The sequence below is a fragment of the Ursus arctos genome, unplaced genomic scaffold (genome assembly GCF_023065955.2).
Source record: "Ursus arctos isolate Adak ecotype North America unplaced genomic scaffold, UrsArc2.0 scaffold_2, whole genome shotgun sequence".
Classification (NCBI taxonomy): Eukaryota; Metazoa; Chordata; class Mammalia; order Carnivora; family Ursidae; genus Ursus; species Ursus arctos.
Window position 1 is genome coordinate 42,201,646 of NW_026622874.1, and position 24,482 is coordinate 42,226,127.

General features: G+C 35.9%; 1 protein-coding gene across 3 annotated transcripts in view; it reads left to right on the forward strand.

Moving 5' to 3' along the window:
- The window catches only part of KCNT2 (potassium sodium-activated channel subfamily T member 2), a 346,348-nt gene that overhangs the window by 166,975 nt on the left and 154,891 nt on the right, over nucleotides 1-24,482 (forward strand). For all 3 annotated transcript variants that reach the window (XM_048225452.2, XM_026489786.4, XM_048225453.2), the window contains exons 11-12: nucleotides 351-487; nucleotides 4,328-4,391. In XM_048225452.2, the coding sequence (XP_048081409.2) occupies nucleotides 351-487; nucleotides 4,328-4,391 (201 nt within the window). The remainder of the gene's footprint in view (nucleotides 1-350; nucleotides 488-4,327; nucleotides 4,392-24,482) is intronic.

Sequence of the window (24,482 nt, forward strand, 5' to 3'; positions counted from 1 at the left end):
TATGTATTATATATTTTAGAATCAGCCTGAAGTTATAACTGGAAACTTTATAGGTCGGAAATGTCTAATGAGTATTCACTGATTACCTTCTCTTCAAGGTACTAATAAGATTGCAAAAGGTCAGGATGACCTTATATTGTTTTATGAGATTTTATATATCTCAGTTATGTTTATTATAGTATCATCTTAATTAATGTATGTCCAGGTTTTGAATGCAAATTTTTACTTAGTCACAGGAGTTTATTTCTATATCATCATATTTCTAAATATTCTTAGACATTCTGTTTACTTACATAAAATAAAACACAGCATTATTGATTTTGCCCCATTGCTCACTTTGTTTTAAATAGGATTATTATGTGGTGATTTTGTGTCCTACTGAAATGGATGTGCAAGTTCGAAGGGTACTGCAGATTCCAATGTGGTCACAACGAGTTATCTACCTTCAAGGCTCAGCCCTTAAAGATCAGGATCTGTTGAGAGCAAAGTAGGTATCCCTATCTGTTTTCCATCTTGCAATACTTTTATATCTTTTCTCTCCTCCAAATTTTAGCGATTTTCAGTCTTGCAAGATGTGTTTAAGTATTTGTGAATATGGAGTCTTGCCATAGTCCCACTGCTGGTCAATTTGAAAGGTTAAAAATATAAAATCAGTGTATTTGCTCCCTTTCTCAGTGTAAGGATGTTCAGCAGACCGTGTCCACACAACACAATGAGGAGTGTGGCATGGTGTAATTATCTCAAGCTGTCAGAGAGGAGCTGAGTTATCCCGACTCACTGTTAGTCTCCAAATCCTGGAATACTGTTTTTATTCCACAAACAAAAATCTTGGGCTAACCATTATGTGAAATGCCAAGGCAGTTTGAGTCAGGGTTTAAATTCTAGAGTTTGTATTATGTACCAGGCAGATGACACTTGTGTTGCCTGGTGTCGGAGATGTCCCTGGGGGCTGGAGGAATCAGAAGGTAACTGGGTCTTAGTTGTTCTTTTCCTGTAGCACATGTGCTAGCCACCCTGGCTTGAAGGTGACATAGGCATATACCTTTGTCACAGGTCATGGGGTTGTTCCACATGAACAGAGTGAAAACATGGTTGGGCAGAGCATGGACACCAGGGAGTCAGGGCCTCTGCAAACAACACCCATAGTTTCAGAAGCCAGAAGAAATCTTCAGCAGAGGTGGTTTTGCTCCATGTTTTCTGTTGCTTTTATAGTTTTAGACATGTCTTTGTTGGGGAGGAAGAATGTCCTGTCCCCTTCTAGGTCCTTCTAGCTGGACTAAGAATCAAATTGACATGAGACAGATTAACAGGAGAAAATCAAATTTAATAGTGTATGTACAGTGAATCCATACAGACATGGACCTCCCAAAAACAGGCAAAATACTTCATTCTGAGCTAAGGAGAAGGGATGGAGGTCTGGGACTACCAAGGGAAGAGGAAGAAGAGTGCTGTGTATTGTGTAAGACTGATGAATCACAGACCTGTACCCCTGAAACAAATAGTACATTATATGTTAATATTAAAGAAAAAAAGAGTAATTGTTTGGTAAACAAATGTTTGCTGGGCCACTCAGAAACAATGGGACATGGAGGACTTTGATCAAACAGACCTTGCTACGTTCCTCCCTGCCTGCCCTACCTAGTTTCTATCATAATGTAGTTATCTATGGTGATAGCTCCCTTCCTGGAGCGGATTTTCTATCTAAATTCTTTTCAGGCAGTTGAGGAGGGAGGTCAAGAGCTTCCCTGAATCCGTTAGGCTTTGATTGCTGTTTAGCTCACAGTAATCTTCGTGCTAATGTGGCCTATCTTGCAGTGGCCTTGGATCCTACATCTCCGTATTTATCCCTGAGCTGTCTTCTGTGCTCTTTTAAATACAAGTCTCCTCACCGAATTTGAGAGCATAAGTGGTTTTTATTTTGTTTTGTTTTTTCTGAATGGCTTGAGTATGTGTGTGTGAGTGAGGATGGGTGTGTTTATGCATGTTGTATGTGTGTGTAGGTGGATAGTGGAAAATAACAGAAGAAAACTCCCAAACTCCTTTTTGCTGCTTAATTCTGCAAAATGATGACTAGATATTTTGTAACTGGAACTTTGACATTACCTTTGATTTATATACAATAGGGCAATTTAAGTGAGGTTTTTCAATGATTTAATAACTTCTGAAACGAAAAAGTTGGTAGAAACCATCAGGATATAACGAATGGTACATAATTAGGAAATTTAGCTTCTTTGAGAATGTATTAGTATTTCTGGTGGATTAAATACTTCATAGATGTTGTCAGTGTACACACAAGAGTTAAGTCAGATTCTCCCAGTACCTAAAGCAATAGATGGCTTTACATGTTTGCTATTTGCTATCTGTACACGTTATTTGGGAGCTCTTAAGAAATAGTTGCTTAGACACTAACATTTGAATCTTTATATTCATCTGCGTAGATAATCAATATGCTTAATTTACTATATACATTAAGTTCTTCACATAAGAATAATTCCCCATATTATGTTCACTATGAATTTATGTGATAATTAAAGCCTTTTTATTACCTAATAAATTAATCTAAGCTATTAGTATTAGCTGTTAGTATTTGAGCTTGATAGAAGGGAGTAGAATTTGCACAAAATATGCCTCATGGCATAAGGATTATCGTGAGCTGGTCATTTTTAAGAAACAGCAGACACAGGAAAAACTGAAAACCTTAGAAGGTAACCCTTTTGTAGGGGACATTTATGTTTATAAGGGAAATCTCCATCCATAAGGGTGTCTCTCTCTCTGTACCTGGAAGAGGATGACTCAATCTCTGAATTGGAGAAGGCAAGGACCTAAATCTGTGTAACAACCTTACCCAGGTTTACTGTGTTTTTTCTTGATAGGTTCCCATAACTGGCTCCACTGTTAGCCAAACATCTTTTGTCTTTAGCTGAAGATGGTGTTTAAGGTGGTGGCTTCATGGGAGAGGAGTTAATCAGTTTTCCTGGGTGTCTCCCACGTGTTATTAAACGTGTTTGTTTTTCTTCTGTTAATCTGTCTTTTTATTACAGAGGAGTCTCAGCCAAGAACCTAAAAGGGTAAAGGGAAAACGATTTATCTTTTTATTAATTACATGATTTATTTAGGATTAGCAATTCATTGATTATTAATATTATTAAAATGATTTCTCAGCAAAATCAATCACATTTACAAGAAGCATTCATTCATTGGAATATACAAAGGATGAGAATGAGGATGAGAGAGGTATCAGGCTGGTAATACTAAAAAATCTGGGTTAAGAAAGAAGTATTCATTTTATGTTCATTTCTTATCCTAATGTCATATAAAGATTTGGGATTTATGTTAACTAATACATTCTTCAACACAATTTCCCATGCAAGAAACAAGGAGTAGGATTCTCCAAACCAGTTCCAAAGGTCAGTTGCATGACTTTTGAATCGCTTTGTTGAAGATGATGTTTAGAAAATGTTATGCGATACTTATTATCTTGTAACCATGTCTCAATATTTTTCCAAAACTGTTTGGTTTGATCTAATTTCATGGACTTTTATCTTTCCTCTGCATAGAAAAAAAATTTTTGGGGGGGAGGGAAGGTTTATTTTAGTATAATGAATCAGAAAGATAAAACATTCCTTATTTTGAAGTTAACATTTTTTATGTTTTTATTTTTTTTTAAGATTTTTTATTTTTAAGTAATCTCTACACCCAGTGGGGAGGTTGAATTTATAATTCCGAGATCAAGAGTCGCATGTTCTACTCACTGAACCAGCCAGGCCCTCCAACATTTTTATGTTTTTAGAACATTATTTATCAAGCACTGAAACCTACTGTTTATCACCAAGTTTAAGAAACGTAGAACTTTAGTATAAGGGACAGGAGTTTGGAACAAGATGATGAATCATCTTCAAGAAATGTAAATGTACAGTAGAGTTTGATATAAGAATACTTAAGTAGCTCTGTTCCTTCTCTCTTAGTTAATTGAGTAACTTTGCAGTTAAAATGTAACTAATCATAAAATAAAGGCCAATACAACTCCCTTAATTTAAACAAAGCACATATATGAAAAAATATATAATCATGAAAGAGAATAAAATTTGAGTTTTTTTTTATTTTTGTCATGATGAACTATTGAGTTATATAGCCAATTCAACAATTGCTTTGTTTACAGTCATGTACAGTCATCATCTGCTAGAAATCTAACTTTTATTTAAGCCTAAGGATACTCATAGTTTATTTGCACTTTGTGTACATTGGACTAAGCATTGGAATTCTATTTTTCAGACACTACAAAGATATTTCAGTGTATGATTACTTTGTTTTTTTTGTCTATATTTAGGATGGATGATGCTGAGGCCTGTTTTATTCTGAGTAGCCGTTGTGAAGTGGATAGGACATCATCTGTAAGTTTCTAAAATCTCTTTCATAATTGTTCTTCTCACCTTAGAAGATTTAAAAAAAATTTTTTTTAAATCTGCCTATGTTAAATATAGGTAACTTTAAAATATTACTAAAGGGAAGCAAATATCTCTAAACTGTCTTTGCCATAATAAAAGAATAGCTGCATTATGGACTGTGTCAACAAAACTGTTTCTGAAGTAGTTTCTCTTAGTCCTTGGGTTTTCTGTTGATTGAAATGAAATAAGTCATATTTTTATTAAATATATCCTTTGCTATGTAATTTTGTTAAAATGGTCTCAATTTCCTCAACTCAAAACAAAGCAGATGGATCACGGAGTCTGCATTAGAATCAGTTGGAGAGCTTCTAAAAAAGTATGCATTCATGCAAATTCTATTCAGGGTATATGAAGTGGGGGTCTGGAATCTGTGTATTTTTAAAAGATCTTGAGGTGATTGGGAAGCACATCTCAACTAGACACCCTTTGGCTTATATGATCTCTAGGATCCATTTTTGGCCTAAAGTTACATAAACTCATAATTAAATTAAATGGTATAATTTACCAAATTATAACTTGTATTTTTAAGCATGCATTCTAATTTTATTGTTTTTAAAAAGTGATGTATTATTTTATATTGAGCAGGTACTGTTAACTTCTGTGTTTTTAAGCCAGTGAGTATATCTCTAACCCTATCTGTGGTGCAGAGACAAAGCCTTGGTGGCTTCTGTAGTGACTGGGGAAAAGGCAATCTATTCATGGGTCTTTCGGGGGCATGATTAGCTTTTTTTCTGGAGCATTTAATAGGACACTCTGTTATATTAATTTAGATTGTGAGTCCTGAATGTGGCAGGCTCTATGTTCTCCTGTTGAGCTCACTCTAATTTACCTAAAGTTCTTATTCAGTTTTAAACTAATTTTCTTATCCTTTATTTGAAGAGGGTTGTTAGGGCTTGTATTGTGTCCCCGAAAACTCATATATTGAAGTCCAACCTCAGTACCTTATAATGTGAACTTATTTGGAGATAAAGTCTTGATAGAGATAATCAAGTTATAATGCACTCATTAGGATGGACCTTCATCCAATATGACTGGTGTCCTTGTAAAAAAAGGAAATTTGGATACAGTCAGTCATCAGGGAGAATGCCATGTGAACATGAAGACATCCATCAATAAGCCAAGGGGAGTGGCCTGAAACAGATCCTTCCCTTCTTGCCCTCAGAAGGAATCGACCCTGCCAACACTTTGATTTTAGATTTCTGGCCTCCAGGACTGGGAAATAATAAATTTCAGCTATTTAAGCCACCTAGTTTGTTCTACTTCATTACTGTAGCCTGACAAACTAATACAAAATTATAGAACAAATATAGTTAGGAAAAATTTGTAAAATATTTCTCTTTACAATATATATTTCTAAAAATTCATCTGTTCCCCTTCTTCTCCATGGTTGCTATCTTAATTCAGACCACACCCTCCTCAGTTCACTGAAGTACTATTTCAGGAGTTTCTTAATTGGTTTGGCACATTAGGTGCTCCAAATGTATTTATGGAAAAAATGAATTTGAACTGATCATAATCTACAGTATGTTTCCATAATTACTTAACTTACATAATTGTGAATCTTGTGCCCCTTAAGCGGTCACTTGGTTTTAAAGTACTTACAGTCCTCCAGTATCAATAATGTTTTGAGTAACAAGGAGAAGCATAAGCATTAATAAATACATAATATCTTTTAAAGTACCTTTAAATTGTGAATTTGAGATCATTCAGTTAAACAAATGTGTTCCATTTCTTCCTGACACTCTGCTAAATTGACAGGAAATGAACAAAAAATTTCACTGATAGGACAAAGGAGATGGTAGATGAGACTGCACTAACCCAAGTTTGGAAGCTAGAAAGCAGATGGATGAGTGGTAACCAACTTCGACAGAAGGAAGTTAAAATTTAAGTTGAGAGAGGAAACAAGTCAGAAGCAGGCTGCTTTTTGCAATGGAACCTCAAAAGTCTCAGGAAATAGAGGCACCAGATGCTTCTGAAAGTAGGGTTATATGCAGGACTAAACACATGAATAGTGATTAAAAGTTTGTAAAAGAAGCAATTAGATTCCAGGAATCCATTGCTGATCCCTTTCCCCACCCTGGGAACGGGTTTACTGTTGGCAAAATTTGATCCAGGGATACCTTTCACTCAGAACCAGTAGGTGCAGCTGAAAGTCGGGGTAAATTCAAAGATATTAAAGAGTAAGTTTCTCCACGGAATGTGAGGTGCTTCTCCCAAATGACTCAGAAACATAATAGCTAGGTCCACACCTCCATTGGCATGAGATTTGAGGAATTTTCTTTGGGGGAAATGGTTCATCGCAAGAGAGAATGCCATATATGTATATATATTTTATACATATATACATATGTGTATATATACATACACATATATACATATATATATACACACACACATATATAGTGTGTATGTAAATATATAAAGTCTGGAGTTCCCTATTGCAGTATCACAGATTAATCACCCTACAGTAAGGTCTATGTGAAAATAAGATTCCCACATTCAATGAAGTCCCAAAAGGTTTTGAATGTTTAATTTCTACATATGTTCAGATAACAGAGATCAACATTTAAGGAAATTCCTGACAAGGAAAAGAAAGAATGGATGAACAAACATAAAAAGTATATAGAAAAGAAGAACTCAGAGGAAACAAACAAAACTATACAATTTTGGGAGAAGAAATAGATTTTAAAATATATAACAAATATCCTCAGAATAATATGAATTAAGGAGGGTGTACATATATAAAACAAGAATAGTAGGCTGTAGAACAAAACAATTGAAGACAAAACAAGAAACATTTAGTGAACCAAAAATAGCTCCTAGAAATTAATAATAGGATAACACATGAAAAATTGTATAAAAGGTTTAGGAGAAAAGCAAGAGAGGTGAGGAAACAGGGCAAAGTACTATCCCCAAGATTGGAGAGACTGACACGCAAATATGGAGAATACTAATTTACCCCAGCAAAGACTCACGAGTGGAAATCAACCTGGGAACCAATGTGGGGGCAGGAAAACCTCAACTATAATTGATGAATTGCTGGAGGTTCAGTGCAGACAACTTTGAGAATTAAAAAAACCCCTGGGAAATGTAGTTATGGGGAAGGGATACCATAATTTTGTGACATTTACTTCCAGGAGCTTGACCAGGTTCTCACAGTAAATATGAGAGAAAAATCCTTTTGGGATTTCAGCAAGGGGCAAGGAAAAGGAACCATTTTGAAATACACCAGAGCATTCTGTTCCTCTTAACAGGCCTTGCCCTCAGGGAAACTAGTTAACCAGAGTTTAACTTGCTGGAAACTAGTTATCAGAGCTTAACTGATCTGGGGCAAGGGTAATACCCAATTCCAGACCACTCTGGCCATCCTTTTTCAATTAAGGGGTCTGAGACACTGAAAAAACATTTGTGAAGGTCCCATTCCAGCGGTATTGGCTCAGTAAAAGACTGACACCAAATCAAGGGACTATAGAATGCTTCCCCTTACCCCACAGATCACTCCCATGTGTCTAAAGATCTATTTAGAGCACTTCCTTTAAGTTTGTATATTATGACTGGCTATGAAGAAAAAACTACAGGGCATACCAAAAGGCCTAAGGAAAAAAAAAAAGCAGTTTGTAGAGACAGAGCAAGTATCAGAACAGACATGGCAGGGATGTTGAACTTACCTGGCCAATCATTTTAAATAACTGATTAATATGCTGTGGGCTCTCATGGATAAAAGAGACAGCATGTAAGAACAGACGGGTAGTGTAAGCAGAGAGATAGAAACCTTAAGAAAGAACCAAAAAGAAATGCTAGAGATTTTTAAAAAAATGTAATGGAAATGAAGAATGCCTCTGATGGGCTTATTAGTAGACTGGATATGGCTAAGGAAATAATCCTAAAACTGAGAATAATTCAACAGAAACCTACAAAACTGAAAAGGGAAGAGAACAAAGATTGTAAAACAACAACAACAACAACAAAACCCCATAACCAAAATAGAATATCCAAGGCCTCTGGGACAACTGAGGTGTAACATACGTGTAATGGGAATATCAGAAGGAGAAAAGAAAGAAAAAAGAAAAGAAAAGAAAAGAAAAGAAAAGAAAAGAAAAGAAAAGAAAGAAATAGAAGAAATACTGGAAAGCATAATAACTGATGATTTCCCCAAATTAATACCAGACACCAAGCCACAGATCCAGAAAGCTCAGAGTACACCAAGCAGAAAAGATGTTAAAAAAAAAAAAATACACCTAGACATATCATTTTCAAATTACAGAACATCAAAGATAAACTCCTAAAAGAAGCTGGGGAGGGGGGGAGCGCCCTCACTACAGAGGAGCAAAGATAAGAATTTCATCGGACTTATCTTCAGAAACCATGCAAGCAAAAAGAGAATGTAGTAAAATATTTAAAGTGATGGAAAATAATACAGAAGGGAAGTCAGTGTCAGAGTTTAGGGCACCTTGAACAGAAGGTCAAGGAGAAAGACCTGGGTCCTGTAACTGAATAGAGTTTTAGGTCTTGACAGATGGCAAAGAAGAAAAACCAATATCCATGATTGTTAGTAAGTATATGATATTTCTGCTCCTTTGCAAAGATTGGAAAGTCTCTCAACTGTTTTGTGTTTGTGTGTACAGGGTCTTATAGAAGTGTCTATGGTCTGTAAAGAAACAGACTTTCAAGACTTGATTATAAAATGGATAGCAGTCTATTCCTAGTATGCTCCGCTCTGGACACACCAGTAGGCTACCATTCATCTCTTTTTAAAATCATTTTTACAAATGTGGGAACAATGATCCAATTAAAGATTTATTAGAAAAAAATATAGGAACCCAGAAAAATGTTGGGCTATGCTAAATAACTATGTGTTAGTATGGAAGACACCATATTGCTTGATAATGAACATAATCCCATATTAGCTATTGTCTTAGGACGGGCCTGTCATAGTTGCTGCTGCAAATAATTCTACGTTGTTTCCTACAGAGAAGTTGGTTCAACAACTTCTAGTCCACCTGCCTCTCTGACCCCAGTGTTTGGTTTAAATCCTATCAGGAGAGTTGAAATTCTGCTCTTTGATTCCCCAAAGGTTAATAAATACATAATTTTTGGCAAAAGAATCTAGGTCATCTTGTTTTGACTTGTACTCCTTTTGTATATATGAGGGTTTGGCCCAGACAAACTATTTTAGTTGCCTCTCCCCAGGTAGGTTGTTCCTTTTGGGAAGTGGGTGGAGGAAGAGAATATGTAAGTCCTCCTTTATGATTATCCAGTCCTGCTACAACTGAATCATTTCACATTCATTAAACCTTTCTTGTATCTTCATTTAGAGGAAAAGGAACTCTAGAATTTTACACTTAATACGGTCAGGTCACTAGCACTGTCATTTATACTTGCTTTGGGGTGCGAAAGTAAGTGAGTGTCTTGGGAGGGCCAGAAGCTCTGGAATCATGATATGTTCCTACATGATGGAAGTATGCTCCACTTGACTAAGAACTATCTGGTTTCTCTAATTTTAATCAAGCTCACTCTTGTTAGACAATTGAATCACATGGGAAAGTTTTAGGAGATTCTCAGGAATTTCCTTATCTATCTTGCAAGGGATAGCAATCCGTCACTCCTACTTTGCATACTCTGCAGCAGGGCCTGAGAAATAGTGTTGAAACTATTGGACTGTGAGAAGAAACATGTAGATTTATATTTTACTGACACAGTTACAGAACAAAGTAAAAAGTTCTATTTTGGTAAAGGTCGATTACATTGAACCTTTTTTGGAGAAATATTTGTTAAATAAATAAGATTAGGCAACTTTTTTTCTTCCTTAATTTTAATTCCAAATATATGCATGTGAAATTAATTAGTGAAATGTTTATGATTTCTTAGGAAGTAATTTAAGCTAATTTTTAAAAAGATTTTATTTATTTGAGAAAGAGAGACAGTGAAAGAGAGTATGAGCAGGGAAGAGAGGGAGAAGCAGGGTCCCTACAAGCAGGAAGCTCGACGTGGGGCTCGACACCAGGACCCCGAGGTCATGACCTGAGCCGAAAGCAGACGCTCTACCAACTGAGAGACCCAGGCACCTCTAGACTAATTTTTTACATATTAGTTCCTAAAATGAACCTTTCCAGTAATTGTTTTTAATAGATTAGATTTACCTTCCAATATTTTCATGCTGTATTTATGCACACCTGAGTTAGGATTATCTGTTATGTGGAGAAAATAAATTTTTAAAACTTATAGAGCTGAATTTTTGATACAGGCATACTTTCAAAGAAATTTTTCTAAATGTGGTCAGAATAATTTTGATATGATGGCCCAATAGACACATGAAAAGATAATGTTGGTAATCATCAGGGAAATGCAAATCAAAACCACAATGAGCTACACCTTACAACTGTCAGAATGGCTAAAATTAAAAAGAGAAGAAACAACAAGAGTTGGCAAGGATGTGGAGAAAAGGGAACGCTTGTGCACTGTTTGTAGAAATGTAAACTGGAGCACTCACTGTGAAAAATAGTATAGAGCGTCCCCCAAGAATTAAAAATAGAAATACCATGTGATCCAGTAATTCCACTACTAAGTATTTACCAAAAGAAAATGGAAACACTAATTCAAAAAGATATATGCATCCCTATGTTACTATAGCAGTATTTGCAATAGCCAAGATATGGAAGCAACTTCAGTATTCATTGATAGACAAATGGATAAGGAAGATGCGGCACACACACACATGTGATGGAATATTATGCAGCCATAAAAAAGGATGAGAGCATGCCATTTGTGACAACATAGATAAACCCAGAGGGTATTATGCTAAGTGAAATAAGTCAGACAGAGAAAGACAACATATGAATTCATTCATATGTGGAATCTAAAAAAACAAATGAATAAACAAATGAAAAGCAGAATTTGAACCTATAAATATATAGAACAAACTGATGGTTGCCAGAGAGGTAGAGAGTGGGGGGTTGGACAAAACAGATGAAAGGGAGTGGAATGTAGAGGCTTCCAGTTATGCAATGAGTAAGTCATGGGAATAAAAGGCACAACATAGGAAATATAATCAATGATATGGTAATAGTGAAGTATGGTGACAGATGGTATCTACACTTGTGGTGAACACAGCATAAGGTATAGAGATGTTGAATCACTATGTTATGCACCTGAAACGAATGTAACATTGTCATCTATACGCAGAAATCTTTTTTTAATCATTCTGTTACGAAAGTGTTCTTTTATATTATTTTCTTTGATACAGTTACACCTTTGAAAAATGTTGATTGCACACTATTTCTGATAGATGCACATGCATTTATTATTGCTGAGTTGCAAAATTGCATGAACGAGTTGTGTTGTTTTGGTTTTTTTTAATTTTTACTTTTTTCAAAAGATTTTACTTTTTTTTTGAGAGAGGGAGTGCCCACAAGCGGGGAGGGGGGCAAAGGGAAAGGGAAAAACAGACTCCCCGCTGGGCAGCCCCCCTCCCCCATATGGGTTTTGATTCCAGGACTCTGAGATCACAACCGGAGCCGAAGGCAGATGTTTAACTGACTGAGCCACCCAGGTACCCCATCTCCTATTGTTCTAATAACATTTTTTAAACTAGCAGAATACTGCCAACTCTAGTATTGGTTTGTGTATATTCTAATTGGGAGCAGCAGAGTTGGGAATATCAAAATGAAAAATTAATAAATATTCCAAAGGATTCTGTTTTGGAATTAATTATTTCATAAAAATAAATGTATTCCTATATAAAGTTTTATATTCTTTATTCAGATATCATAGGGTACTCGTGAACCTGAAAGTGCTATAGCACCATCCTTAGTTAATTTTTTTGAATCACAAAAATCATTAAGTGTAGTTTCATTAAAGTCAAAAATCCTTTTTGATGATTCTAGATCAACTTTATTTCAAAAGAATGGATGAAGCTCAAGGGTGCCTAGCTGGCTCAGTCAGTGGAGCATGTGACTCTTGATCTTGGGGTTGTAGGTTTGAGCCCCACATTGGATGTAGAGATTACTAAAAAAATAAATCTTAAAAAAAGAATGGAGCACATGATATCTGCATTTTTAAAGAAAATGCCCATTTTTTTCTTAAGATGATAATATTTTTATTTTATTTATTTTTATTTTAAAGATGACAGGCTTTCAAATATGTATTTTTCTACATAACTTACATGAAGAATGATAACATTTTTAAAATATCTAATATTGTAATGCTAATTTTCTATAAAAATTTTGCATGTTTACATAGAACGGGAATTCTAGTCCATGTTGCTACTCTTGGTATATGTATTTTAGCTCATTTTTTTCGAGTCCACTTAATAAAGCAAACAAGCAGAAAGGAACCAAACAAATTTGACATTTCACGAGTAGCTTTCATGTGGTCAGGCATTTTGTGCACATTATGTCATTTCATGCTCACCACAATTGTGGCTCAGGGTTGTTAATTAGATTTCCCAGAGTGGCCGAGTCTGGGCTCTACCCAGGTCAGGTCAACTTTAACACTCCTTTTTTGTACCAAACTGCTTCCCATGGTGATAATAGCTTACTGTTCGAACGGGTCACACATTTGTACATAAAAGTGGTTCCACAGTTTTAAAGTTTAATCAGGGGGAAAAAAACATATATATATATATATGATTTCAGGCATCAGTTGTCTGTTCTACTTCCCATTTTTAGTCTGTTTCCTGAAAGAAGGTATTTGCTTTAAATCCATTAAAGTGCTGATATTATATTTTGTATCTCTGCTTTGTAAGAATATGGCATTTATTTCCTTCTTTCCTTCAGGTTTCATTCCCAATTTTCCATGATCCAATTTTGGACTGTGGTACTTCCATTTTTGCAATTGAAGACTGATATCATTTACCTTTTGTTCTGTGATCGAAACTAAGTCTTCTGCCATTGTTTATTGATAAAGTCTAAATGTTGGATGCAATAAACATTTAGAATTTTGTGACTATGTTCACACTGTTCACTGAAGACCCAGTGGTCACTTTGATTACATATTTCCTTTTTTGTATTATTTCCTGCCATACCCTAAATTTTAAAAATCTGCTGTATATTATAGGTATTTGTTAACATTCATTATTTTTTCATTGCTGTTAATTGCAGATTTCCTATCTGCACTTACTATCCTATCCTAATTCATTATTTACATTTTCATGTAAGGTTTACATGTCTCAGTCTACTTAGCTTCAAATTTACCTGGGGCCAGTTGACATAATTATCTGTATTCTTCTTAGACCCACTTCCTAGACCAGAGCACAGCATAGGTAAAAGTGTTATAGGGTAACACTATCACCATTTTTAACCTTTCATTCCTTGAACAAATATTTATTGATTGGTTTATCTTCCAAGCATTGATGTACCAACTGAAGATATATTTATGAACATAACAGTGAAAAAAATCTCAGTTCTCATGAAGCTGGCCTACTAGTAGAAATGACCATCAATATACTGATTAAATAAATGCATAGGATGTTAGCTGGTGATGAGTGTTAAGGAGTGAACACTGGGGAAGAGGCATATAAAATGTTAGAGGAGGTTGACCTTTTAGATTGGATCATTAATTTAAAATTTTGAAAGCTTAACTTAAAATATAATCATAAGGCTCATTAATTATTAACACAGGAACACATAAAGCAACACCACGTTACTTATTTCATTAGACTGTTTTTATGGTACCTATTACTTCAGACTACTTGTATTCTTATAGGTGGGAAATCTTATAATTCTTCCTCCTCTTTAGGTCTAACCTCTTGATAAAAACAACACTCACTATTTCAAACTTATGATGTTCTTAGATCCTTCATTCCAATTTATACTCCCTCCATATACCTGAAGCTTTTCCCTCTAAGAACACCAAATGTCCCCTAATAGAGAACATTTTGCATTGTTTTCTTGCTTGTTTTCCCTATTTTGTTCAATTAGCCTTGGTACCTTTTTTCTTCCCTTCATGCTATTCCCTTCTCCACTTGCCTTTGCGCTCTCAGTCTTCGTAGAATTCTTTCTTAATACTTCAGCCACTATTTCTCATTTTCTTTTAAAGAATCTTCTCTAAAAAGTATTTTGTGTTAATTAAGGGATCAGTGCATCAAGGAGACATAACACCCTTCAGTGTATGCACAACTTGTTGTGAAACCTCAAAGTCCATACACAAAATGGCAGAACTGGAAGGAGGTGTAAAAAGCTACGATTGTCAGAAATTTCAGTATTGCTCTCTAAATTACTAACAGAACAAGTAGAAAGAAAAGCAGTAGAGTTATAAAACAAAACAAAACTTGAGCTCATTTTCGCCAACTAGATCTAATTGACGTATAGAACATTACATTCAACAACTGCAGAATACACATTTTTTTCTAAGTGCATATGGGACATTCACAGAGAAAGATCAGATGCTGGACAATAGAAGAAATGGCAGAAAAGTTAAAAGAATGAAAACATGCAGAGTATATTCTCTGATGCAGGACAATACCCAAATATTTGGAAATTAGCACATTTCTCAATAAGCCATGAGGAAAATACAAAATAACAGGGAAGATTAGAATTATTTTAATTGAATTGTGATGAAAATGCACATATCGAAATTGAGGGGACATAGCAAAAAAAGATTCATAGCTTTACGTTCTTGAATTAGAAATGAAAATTTATAATTAAATAGTGGTTTCTGTAGATGGAAGCAGAGAAATGCCACAATACCTGACACTAATGTGTGGTAAAGGAAAACTTTCTTTTTTCTTTTTTTCTTTCTTTTTTTAGTGGAAAAGTTTTAGCAAGTGTATATACTAAAGGAAATGATCCAGCAGAGAAGGTAAAATGAATGATACAGGAAAGTGGAAAATTCAAAGAATAAAGTCATAGGATGTACAAGACAGAATATGATCCAGTATATAGGCAGAAGGTTTCCCTTTGCTAAGTGTTTAAAATGCTCACTCATTTTAACAAGAGGCAAGTATGTAGTCAGATGTGATGGAGAGCGCTATGGAAATTTTCTTATTATTTCTATTTCTCATAGTAGTTGAGATCATCAGAAAAGCGGGAAGAGTGGGTAGAGGTTTGAGGAACCATTATGAAATAGTTCTCTAGAACAGCAGGAAAGTGAATGGCCTGGAGGAATGTGGAGTTGCTGAGCAACGTTCATCTCCTATGTGATATCATGGACTCTCAATTTGAAGTAAGGCCTGTTTAGCATATATGTGTGTGTTTGCCAACCATCTGTTATCTGTAGTAGAAAGAGAGTTGGATTTAGCAAGGTCGTAGTTTTGCCTGTAGAGTAGACCTGATTGAGAGAGGCAAGCAAAATGATTGCTTATGCAAGGGTCTGCTTATTTGGTGAAACATTTGATACAAGCAGGTAAGCAGGGAAATGAGAACGTGGGTATAGAGGTAACAGTGAATGATGGTGCAGAGAGATTGAAGTTGCTGAGGATGTCAGACATTCTGAGCTGAACGTTAAGAGGTGGTGAATAGTCAGAAGGAAGGATGTCTTATATTGTGATATGTTTTAAAAGGTTCACACACTTTCCTTTTCAATATCTTGTTCTCTCAGTCTGTCATTAGGTATGCTCAAAAAGATTTGTTCGAAGTTAAGTCTCCACTGAGTCATTATAATGTATGCAGCATAGATTTACCCTCTGGGTGGATTTTCTTTGCAGTGGTGAAAGAATTTAATTTTCTGAGCTGAACTGGGCATATGGATTTTTACATAAATGGCCTACTTCTGAAAAAAACCTGTAGTGTTTGCTTTGCTCTTTTAGCTTTCTTGGCACAACTGATTTTTAAACTTCTTGCTTCTTGGAACTAAAAAAAAAAAAGAAGAAGAAAAATACATAATAACACCTCTCATTTATTAGCCATCACTAAATATCAATTGCAGGCTAGAGATTATTTATATATGTATTTATACAATTATCTATGTGTTGTATTTTTCACAACAATACTACGAGGAAGTTATTACTAGCTCCAATTTTTAAATTAAAGTTCTGGGATGAACGAGATGGAAAAGTACTGGAGGGAGGAGATTGGTCCATGCGATTATGTCATCATTTGCTAATTGTCTCTTATGAAAGATAGGGTCCTGCCTTCCCACAGGGACTGGGAGGTAGGGGCTCTAGCTCCTTTGTTGATTACATTTCAGAATGATGGCCCTCAGGTTCTTGAGAAAGACATTTCTGGGTTGTGAAACTGTTGAGAGTCTGCGTGAAGATTTAATTCTCAAAGGGGCAAAAAAAGGATTTATAATTGGATCTTTTCTAAAATAAATGTTCTAAGAAAAGGGTGTTCAGGGATGCCTGGGTGACTCAATTGGTTAAGCATCTGCCTTTGGCTCAGGTCATGATCTCAGGCTTCTGGGATGGAGTCCTACATCGGTCCCTTGCTTGGTGGGGATCCTGCTTCTCCTCTGCCTGCTGCTCCTCCTGCTTGTGCTCTCTCTCTCTGACAAATAAATAAATAAAATCTTAAAAAGAAAGAAAGAGAAAGAAAGAAAGAAAGAAAGAAAGAAAGAAAGAAAGAAAGAAAGAAAGGAAGAAAGAAAGATAAGGGTGTTCAGGGGTCTATAGCCAGGAAGAAACCTGACAGGAAATCAAACTGAGGGAAACTTTAAAGCCTTCTTGATCATCTGATTCCAAAGACTTTAAGTTGGAACTTTAAGAAAAAATTTTATTTTATACTATGGTGTTATCTTCCCTCTGAAATGTCAAAGATGTTCATTTTTTCCTGATAATTACATGCATTTTTGAACATATGGAACCTTAGAGTAGAAGGCAAACAATCATCAAACATGCAGACAGCAAATTCCCTATGTGACCCTCTTCAGACAGCATGAGGAAAGAGCTGAAATAAAATGTTTGCAATTGTAGAGGAGGAAAAATTATTTTCCTCTATATTCCAGGTTCTGTGGGTGTTCTCCCCTCCTGCCTCATAATAAAAGACAAAGTAACAAAAGAAAACGGTTAGAAATTTAATGTGTATACCTCATGTATACATGGGAGATACCCAGGAAAGCTGTAAAACTCCCCCAAATGGTCCAAGGCATCACCTTAATACTGTCTTCAGCTAATGACAAAAGAAAGATTCTGGGAGTGGGGAGACTAGTTCTGAGAGGTTATCAAGAAAAGTACAGTTAGGTTGTTAGGCAGATTTAAGTCTGGTGCCTTCTGTACTGATAAAGAGTGGTGGTTTAGAGTCAACCCTCTCTTCTTGGTACAGAGAGAGAGAGTCACCCTTACAAATGGAGATTTCCCTCATGAATGTAGATTTAAAGGGTAGATTCTTTTTTTTTTTTAAATATTTTATTTATTCATTCGACAGAGAGAGAGACAACCAGTGAGAGAGGGAACACAAGCGGGGGAGTGGGAGAGGAAGAAGCAGGCTCCCAGCAGAAGAGCCTGACATGGGGCTCCATCCTGAAACACCAGGATCATGCCCTGAGCCGAAGTCAGACGCTTAACGACTGAGCCACCCAGGCGCCCCTTAAAGGGTAGATTCTACTTTGGTTTAAGAGCCTTTCCCATGGATGCTTTTTCTCAAAAATAATCAGATCAAAATAGTCTTTATGCTAAAAAGGCATATTCTGCTACCCTTCACAATTTAAGCTTTTTAAAAAAGAATATTGTTTTGTCTTAAACAGATCCATTTTGAGCATTGCAACACTTTAACACATAATTGTTTCTATTGTTTCATTATGCAATACAAGGTACAATAATTCTTCAGAAAGGTTTTCCAAACCCTTTTACTTGTTATTCACCCCAGTGGTTAATAATCTGTTCTCAAAAGCATCTTCCTTTCCAATTCATAAAGACACAGAATTTCAAACTGTGAATTTTAAACTTGCTAAGACACCCTGGAATCACTAATATAACTCATTTTTTAACCTGCACAGAAATATCTTTTGGTAAATTCTTGACAGATGATCGTCACTGAACTTAAGTTACATGCTTTCAAGATAGCCTAGTCTCTTTATGAACCCTTTAATTATTATTCACTTGACACTTGTCAATGAGCTTTGTGAGACACTATGGTCACAACTTTGTTAAAAGAATAAATTAGGTAAGACTGGAGAGGATCACGATCTGGAGTTAGATTTGGTGTTGATGGTGATTCCTAAAGAATCTGGGAGAGGACATAAGTATGCAAAAGATACTATTTAAGGGATGTAAGGCTCTGGGCAAATTACTGGACCTTAGGCCAACAAGCACTAAGAAACAATACAGGATTTCAGTTGAGAAGCAGAGCACAAAATAGGTTTTGGTTCTTGACAAGCAAAGGCAGAAAGTAGACGTGTTATTTAACTGACCATAAAGTTGACTTGCTACACAGTGCCAAAATTACTGGTAAGAAGATTCTAGGAATATGTCATATCTGAAATTTCAGACAGGCAATCAGGTTTTTGCCATGATGTATCTGTAAGGAGTAGTACACTTTCAGATATAAGAATGGGAATCGAAAGTAGGATTAACAATCCCTGAGAAATCATTGGAGAGAGCAGGAAATACAATCTTAAAACTGAAATCCAAGATAATGTTTCTGTCTCAGACATAATGTCAGATCCCTTCTGTTTAACTTGGCAGAAAGAAGAAATTATACTAGCAACCCTATGAGGTTTTTTTTTTTTTTTTTTTTTTAAAGATTTTATGTACTTATTTAAGAGAGAGACAGAGACAGTGAAAGAGAGCATGAGCGGGAAGGAGAGGGAGAAAGAAGCTCCCCAGCTGAGCAGGGAGCCCAGTGTAGGGCTCAATCGCAGAACCCTGGGGTCATGACCAGAGCCAAGGGCAGGTGCTTAACCAACTAAGCCATCCAGGTGCCCTGAAGTTTTTTCTTTCTTTCCTTCTTTCTTCCTTCCTTCCTTCCTTCCTTCCTTCCTTCCTTTCTTTCTTTCTTTCTTTCTCTCTTTCTTTCTTTCTTTCTTTTTCTTTTTTTTTTTTTTTTAGATTTTAAAAATTCATTTATTTGAGAGAGAGAGAGAGACAGCAAGAGTGTGATGGGCAGAGGGAGATGGAGAGAAAGAATCTCAAGGACACTCCATGCTGAGTGTGGAGCCCAACACAGGGCTCAATCCCACAACCCTGAGATAATGACCTGAGCTGAAATTAAGAGTTGGTTGCTTAAGTGACTGAGTCACCCATGTGCCCCAATATTTTAATGTTTTATATTTATTAGGGTTTTTGGTTATATACTTCATTTTTAAGTATTTTATTTAAGAACATCCTGAGTTACTTTTGTACTTAATAATAAATATATATCAAATTTGAAACCTGATTCTCCAAAGACACCAATTAAAGTTCATTACAAATGAACTATGTAGTTTCCTTAATTCAGTCATAAAGTCATATCTTGGAATTAACTTAACCAGAGACATAAAGGATCTATATTCTAGAGACTACAAATCACTCTTGAAAGACATTGAAGAAGACAAGAAAGATGGAAAAATATTCCATGCTCATGGATCGGAAGAATTAACATAGTTAAAATGTCCATGCTACCCAGAGCAATCTACACTTTCAATGCTATCCCGATCAAAATACCAATGACATTTTTCAAAGAACTGGAACAAACAGCCCTTAAATTTGTGTGGAACCAGAAAAGGCCATGAATTGCCAAGGAAGTGTTGAAAAGGAAAAACAAAGCTGGGGGCATCACAATGCCGGATTTCGAGCTGTACTACAAAGCTGTGATCACAAAGACAGCATGGTACTGGCACAAAAACAGACACATAGACCAATGGAACAGAATAGAGAACCCAGAAATGGACCCTCGGCTCTTTGGGCAACTAATATTTGATAAAGCAGGAAAAAAACATCCGGTGGGAAAAAGACAGTCTCTTCAATAAATGGTGCTGGGAAAATTGGACAGCTACATGCAAAAGAATGAAACTTGACCACTCTCTCACACCATACACAAAGATAAACTCTAAATGGTTGAAAGACCTCAATGTGAGACAGGAATCCATCAAAATCCTAGAGGAGAGAATAGGCAGCAACCTCTACGACATCGGCCACAGCAACCTTTTTCATGACACATCTCCAAAGGCAAGAGAAACAAAAGATAAAATGAACTTGTGGGACTTCATCAAGATAAAAAGCTTCTGCACAGCCAAGGAAACAGTCAAAAAAACTAAGAGGCAGCCCACGGAATGGGAGAAGATATTTGCAAATGACACTACAGATAAAAAACTGGTATCCAAGATCTACAAAGAACTTCTCAAACTCAATACACGAGAAACAAATAAATCATAAAATGGGCAGAAGATATGAACAGACACTTTTCCAATGAAGACATACAAATGGCTAACAGACACATGAAAAAATGTTCAAAATCACTAGCCATCAGGGAAATTCAAATCAAAACCACACTAAGATACGACCTTATGCGAGTTAGAATGGCAAAAATTGACAAGGCAAGAAACAACAATCGTTGGAGAGGATGTGGAGAAAGGGGATCCCTCCTACATTGTTGGTGGGAATGCAAGCTGGTACAGCCACTCTGGAAAACAGTGTGAAGGTCCCTTAAAAAGTTAAAAATTGAGCTACCCTATGAACTAGCCATTGCAGTATTGGGTATTTACCCCAAAGATACAGACGTAGTGGAGAGAAGGACCATATGCATCCCAATGTTCATAGCAGCATTGTCCACAATAGCTAAATCGTGGAAGGAGCCGAGATGCCCTTCAACAGATGACTGGATTAAGAAGATGTGGTCCATATATACAATGGAATATTACTCAGCTATCAAAAAGAACGATTTCTCAACATTTGCTGCAACATGGATGGCACTGGAGGAGATAATGCTAAGTGAAATAAGTCAAGCAGAGAAAGACAATTATCATATGGTTTCTCATCTATGGAACATAAGAACTAGAAAGATCGGTAGGAGAAGAAAGGGATAAAGAAAGGGGGGGTAATCAGAAGGGGGAATGAAGCATGAGAGACTATGGACTCTGAGAAACAAATTGAGGGCTTCAGAGGGTGGGGTGGGGGAATGGGATAGGCTGGTGATGGGTCGTAAGGAGAGCACGTATTGCATGGTGCACTGGGTGTTATACGCAACTAAGGAATCATCGAACTTTACAACAAAAACCAGGGATGTACTGTATGGTGACTAACATAATATAATAAAAAAATATTATTATAAAAAAAGTCAAATAATTAATTATAGAGGATATTTATTACAGATTCTTTGTATCAGAATTACATTCAATTTTTTATATTATTACATATCTATCTGTCTATATATGCAATATATGGATAGATAGATATAAGCTTATAACTTATCAATTTACCTTAGACCCAGACAATATAATTGTGAACAAAATAGGCCCTTACACTCAAGGTGCTTTTGAGTCTAATGCAAAGCCTTTAGAGGAACTTCTGGGAATATATTATTCTCTGGGCAATGAATATATTTTGCAGGAGTTGTTTATAAAACAATACATTTGAGTTGTGTTTAGGAAAGATTTGTTTTCCAGTTGGTGCAAGATGTTTTACTCTTATATAAATGTTGTGTCTATGTTGCTTTGCTGTCTATAAATTGGGGTCAAATTTACATATATTATTTACATATATTATTTTAAGTTTCAGAATTCAGTTTTACTTGAGCCTAAAAAATGTGTTCCATAGATAAGTTAGCAAAATATACTCAAAATATAAAAAATAAATCTATCATTTGTTAAGTGCTACAGATATATTTTATAAATCAAAAATTGGCTTGAATGTGATCTTTGAGCAGACTAATGTCTTTCCATTTTCTGAGTCATAGACTATATTTGAAAATCTAATGAAAATTACAGATTCTCATGGAGGGGTGGGAAATAACTCGTGTATAAAATTTCATCTAAAATGAGTCTCTTATGGGTCATTTGGAGTTTAGGAAAGAAGATTTTTGTCATAGGTAACGTGATGTATTTTAGATCCTTAGAATGCCAACAAATAATTTTTAGATATTTCAAGTTATAAAAGTTAAATTTATAAGATGATTTTAGCCAATTAATTTTTAGATAAGCTGACTTTAAAGGAAATGTTCTGCTTTCACAGTAGCAATAGACACCTACGATGATTCAGTAATACCCTATGTTACCTTCCTTTATTATTTAGACTGTTTATTCTGAAGTTGTCATGGTCGATACTTTTACTTTTCAGTTACAATTAAATTTGGAGTATCTTATTTCAGGCTGAATTTTGTCAGCAAGGGAAAAAAAAGATCAATATCATTCTCTGTTTTTAGAAGAATGAATTAAAAATCATGTTTCTGTGCCAGTTTTATAATGTGTATTAGCAAATACTTATTTTCTATCCCTCATGCGACATTTATGCCATTGTACACTTACCTTGTTTCCTTTTTCCTTACTTAATGCTCCACTGACAGGATCATAGATTCTTGTTGGTAGGGCACAATGCACGAATAAAGCAAGGAAGATTTATGGGCTTTTAGTACTTCATCCAACTATTTATCCACTGACTTGACATATTTACTAAATGCTTTCTGTGTGCCTGATGGTTCTTTACCTTATCTCATTTAATGCTCACAATATCCCTGTGAAGTCAATATGGTTTTTCCTACTCATCTTTGAAAAGCAAGTGAAGGCTAAGTACTAGCTAAGATGAGCTTTGGATGAAAGAAGTATAAAAACATGGCTCTTCTCTTCTTAGAGCTTACAGTTTAGTGGGGGTCCACTTAAAAAGACAGGGGGGGTTAACATTATGATGGGCAAACACAGAATGCATTGGGAGCAGCTGGCATGGACTTCAGTCAGAAGAAGAGGGTCTCCCAGAATAAGTGATAGAAGTCCTGTTCCACATCAGAAGTCCTGGAGGCTCATTAGTGGAGAATGCAATGGAGTAAAGAGTACCAAGGCTGGGGAAGTTGTTTGGGGACAGTTTAATAAAGGGGTCTTGCAAACCTTGTTAAGAATTTGGACTTGATGCTAAGAGCAAAGAAAGTCACTGCAGATATGTTGGTAGCCAAATAGGCTACAATCAGGGGCATTGGTGTCACGGAAGCCTAGGGAGAAAATTTTAGGGAGCCGATGGTCTACATGTCACATGTTGCCAGAGGTCAAGTGAAATGAGAAAAGCAAGCTGTCTACATCCACTTTATAAAATAATCGAACCTTTTATGCTGAGAATCAGATTTGTTTAGTAACTTAAACTCATGCAGTTTGTAAATTCTAGAGTGAAATTGGAGCCCAAAATTTGTGACTTTAAAGTTCACACATTGCGGGCTTACTGTTTTTTTAATACACTGTTTTTTTGAGCAGTTTTGGGTTTACAGAAGAATTGAGCAAAAAATATAGAGAATTGCCACAATCCCTTCTCCCCAGTTTCTACTGTTATTAGCATCTGGCATTAGTTTTGTACATTTGTGACAATTGATTAGCAAATACTGATACATTCTTAATTAAAGTCCATAGTTTACATTAGGGTTCACTTTTGCTTTGTACATTCTATGGGTTTTGACCAATGTAAATGAAATCTATGCATCATTACAATATCCTACAGAATACTTTCAGTGCTCTAAAAAGCCCCTGTACTCCACCTATCCATCACTTCGTCACCCTCCCCCACTGACAAGCCCCTTAGCAACCACTGATCTTTTTACACTTTCCATAATATTCAGTCTTTTTTTCCCTACGATTTTATTTATTTATTTGAGAGAGAGAGAGTGTGTGTGCGTGCTGGGGGAGTGGCAGGGGGAAAGACAGCCTTAAGCAGACTCAGTGCTGAGTGCAGAGACTCACACAGGGCTCCATCTCTTGACCCTGAAATCACGACCTGAGTTGAAACTAAGAGTCAGATGCTTAACCAACTGTACCACCCAGGCGCCCCAGTGTGCAGCCTTTTAAGTCAGGCCTCTTTCATTTAGCAATATGCATTTGAGTTTCCTCTATGTCTTTTCATGGCTGGACAGCTCATTTCTCTTTCCTGCTGAATAATATTCTATTGTCTGGGTATACCCGTTTGTTTTATCCATTCACCTATTGAAGGACATCTTGGTTATTTCCAAGGTCTTGCAATTATGAAGAAAGTTGCTATAAGCATTCAAGTCCAGGGTT